This window comes from Octopus sinensis, linkage group LG15 (assembly GCF_006345805.1).
Source record: "Octopus sinensis linkage group LG15, ASM634580v1, whole genome shotgun sequence".
In the NCBI taxonomy this organism is placed as follows: domain Eukaryota; kingdom Metazoa; phylum Mollusca; class Cephalopoda; order Octopoda; family Octopodidae; genus Octopus; species Octopus sinensis.
In genome coordinates, this window is record NC_043011.1 from 4628321 (window position 1) to 4630149 (window position 1829).

The window sequence follows — 1829 nt, forward strand, 5'->3', positions numbered from 1 at the left end:
TCAAAATACACTCTTTTCAATAAATAGCATACGGCCATTGCTGTTCGACCAACTCTCTTTCCTAAACTGCCGAACGTTAATTGCAGTAAGCTATTTATTGAAAATGTGAACAAGACTGTGCCAGGGAGTCGAACTCATCTCTACAGCTGTTGAACTGCTTGTAACTCTGTGTCAGGGTTGCATATAGTATGTTTGAAGAAGCTATGTTGCCCTATTTGCTCTACCATCTCCGGTTCACAGGTGGTTAATGCATTTCCACTTTACTCAGTTTTTCATTCACAGTAGTTCATAACTCTTCACTTGCCACCATTTTTATTATCATCGTGTGTCATAAGATATCGCTTCTTTCTTCCCACAAACTAGTTTTTACCTCACATGTTGTTGTGTCCGCCTCAAGGGAATGACACATTAACGCTTTTCTTTGATTTCAGGCAACTCAGAACTGAACTGGTGTTCTAATTTAAAGAAATCAAAAAAGAAATCAGCATATTTTTGAAAATGAAAATATAAGAGCGCAGTCCTCTTTCATAAACATGTCTGTCTGTCTGTATGTATGTATACATATATATATATATATAATATATATATATATATATATATATATATATATAATATATATATATATTATATATATATATTTATATTTATATTTATATATGTATATATATGTACATACACATATGGGCTGATGATTTTATAGTGATATCTTTCACAGGCACAAGCGTTGGTGTGCGGTTTAAACTTTCACTCTGTAACCACGCAATTCCGAGTTCAATCTCAGTGCACAGCACATTGAACATCTGTTTTCTATTTTAGACCCGGATTCACCCACGGTTTGTGAGTAAATCGTTCTTGGTCATTTCTTCTCGCATTTTCTACCTTTTTGGGGTGTTAAGTATCAGACACTGTTGATAACATTCATTCGGTGGGTGTCGCAGTTGGTGACCAATCCATCTCAGCCAGCATTCCTTTATCCTTGTACACATTTGCTCTTTGTCAACCATTTGGTACAATGTATGATTAGAAACGTGGTCGTTGTAGGATATCTGATAGTTTTTCCTCAAGTTTCTTGTGTGAAAAGTATTCACCTTGGCCCTCTGCCGGTTCGTATTTGTTACCCATATCTCGCATCCATATGTAAAAATCGGAAGACAGAGTTTTTTACATCTTTATCTCCTTTGTTGGGTTCATGTTAGGCGACCAGGGGTGTTTAAGCTGCATCATTGCTCCACATACCACTCTCCTTCTGTCTATGATGTCACCGTTTGAGTTGTAAGAGAGATCAGTTATAGTCGATCGAAGGTAAGTAAACTCATCTGGATAGCTGCTTTCCATTTGCCAGGACGCCTCTGTCTTCCTTTCGTTTATTTCTAGCCCCACAGTCTTTGCTTCTCGCATGACACCATCCAAGTAGTTCTGTGTTTCTATAAGGCTAATAGTAAAGAGAACGATATCATCTGCAAATGCGAGATAGGTCAACTGATGTGACTCTGATATGCGAATTCCATCCTCCGTATGAGTTGAAGCTTTCACCATATGATCCGTAACCACCAAAAATAGCTAAGGATGCCTCAGAGTTGCAAAATTCCACTCTGAGATGTGACGCCAGGGGGCTGTTTTCCATTAACAAAGACATGCTGTTTGATGTTTATAAGATATCTCAATGCCGATGTTATTTTCGATGGTATCTCTGCCCTTTCAAGAATCGTAAACACAGTAGTTCTGTTGACTCTCTCGAATGCTTTTCGAAAGACTAAGAACGGTGCAAATACTGGGAGACACCATTCAAAGCAGATCTCCAGTATCCTTTTCAACGTGTGAATTTGTTC

At 38.0% G+C, this 1829-nt stretch overlaps 1 protein-coding gene across 1 annotated transcript; it reads right to left on the reverse strand.

Annotated features, from left to right (window-relative positions):
* Window positions 1–1161: 1161 nt before the first annotated feature.
* LOC115219931 lies at window positions 1162–1536 on the reverse strand. The gene has a single exon (XM_029790236.1). The coding sequence runs from the start codon at window positions 1534–1536 to the stop codon at window positions 1162–1164; it is 375 nt and encodes a 124-aa protein (XP_029646096.1).
* Window positions 1537–1829: the final 293 nt, after the last annotated feature.

Coding starts and splice junctions, on each gene's coding strand:
- LOC115219931 (XM_029790236.1), bottom strand. CDS start 1,536: ATGGTGAAAGCTTCAACTCATACGGAGGATGGAATTCGCATATCAGAG.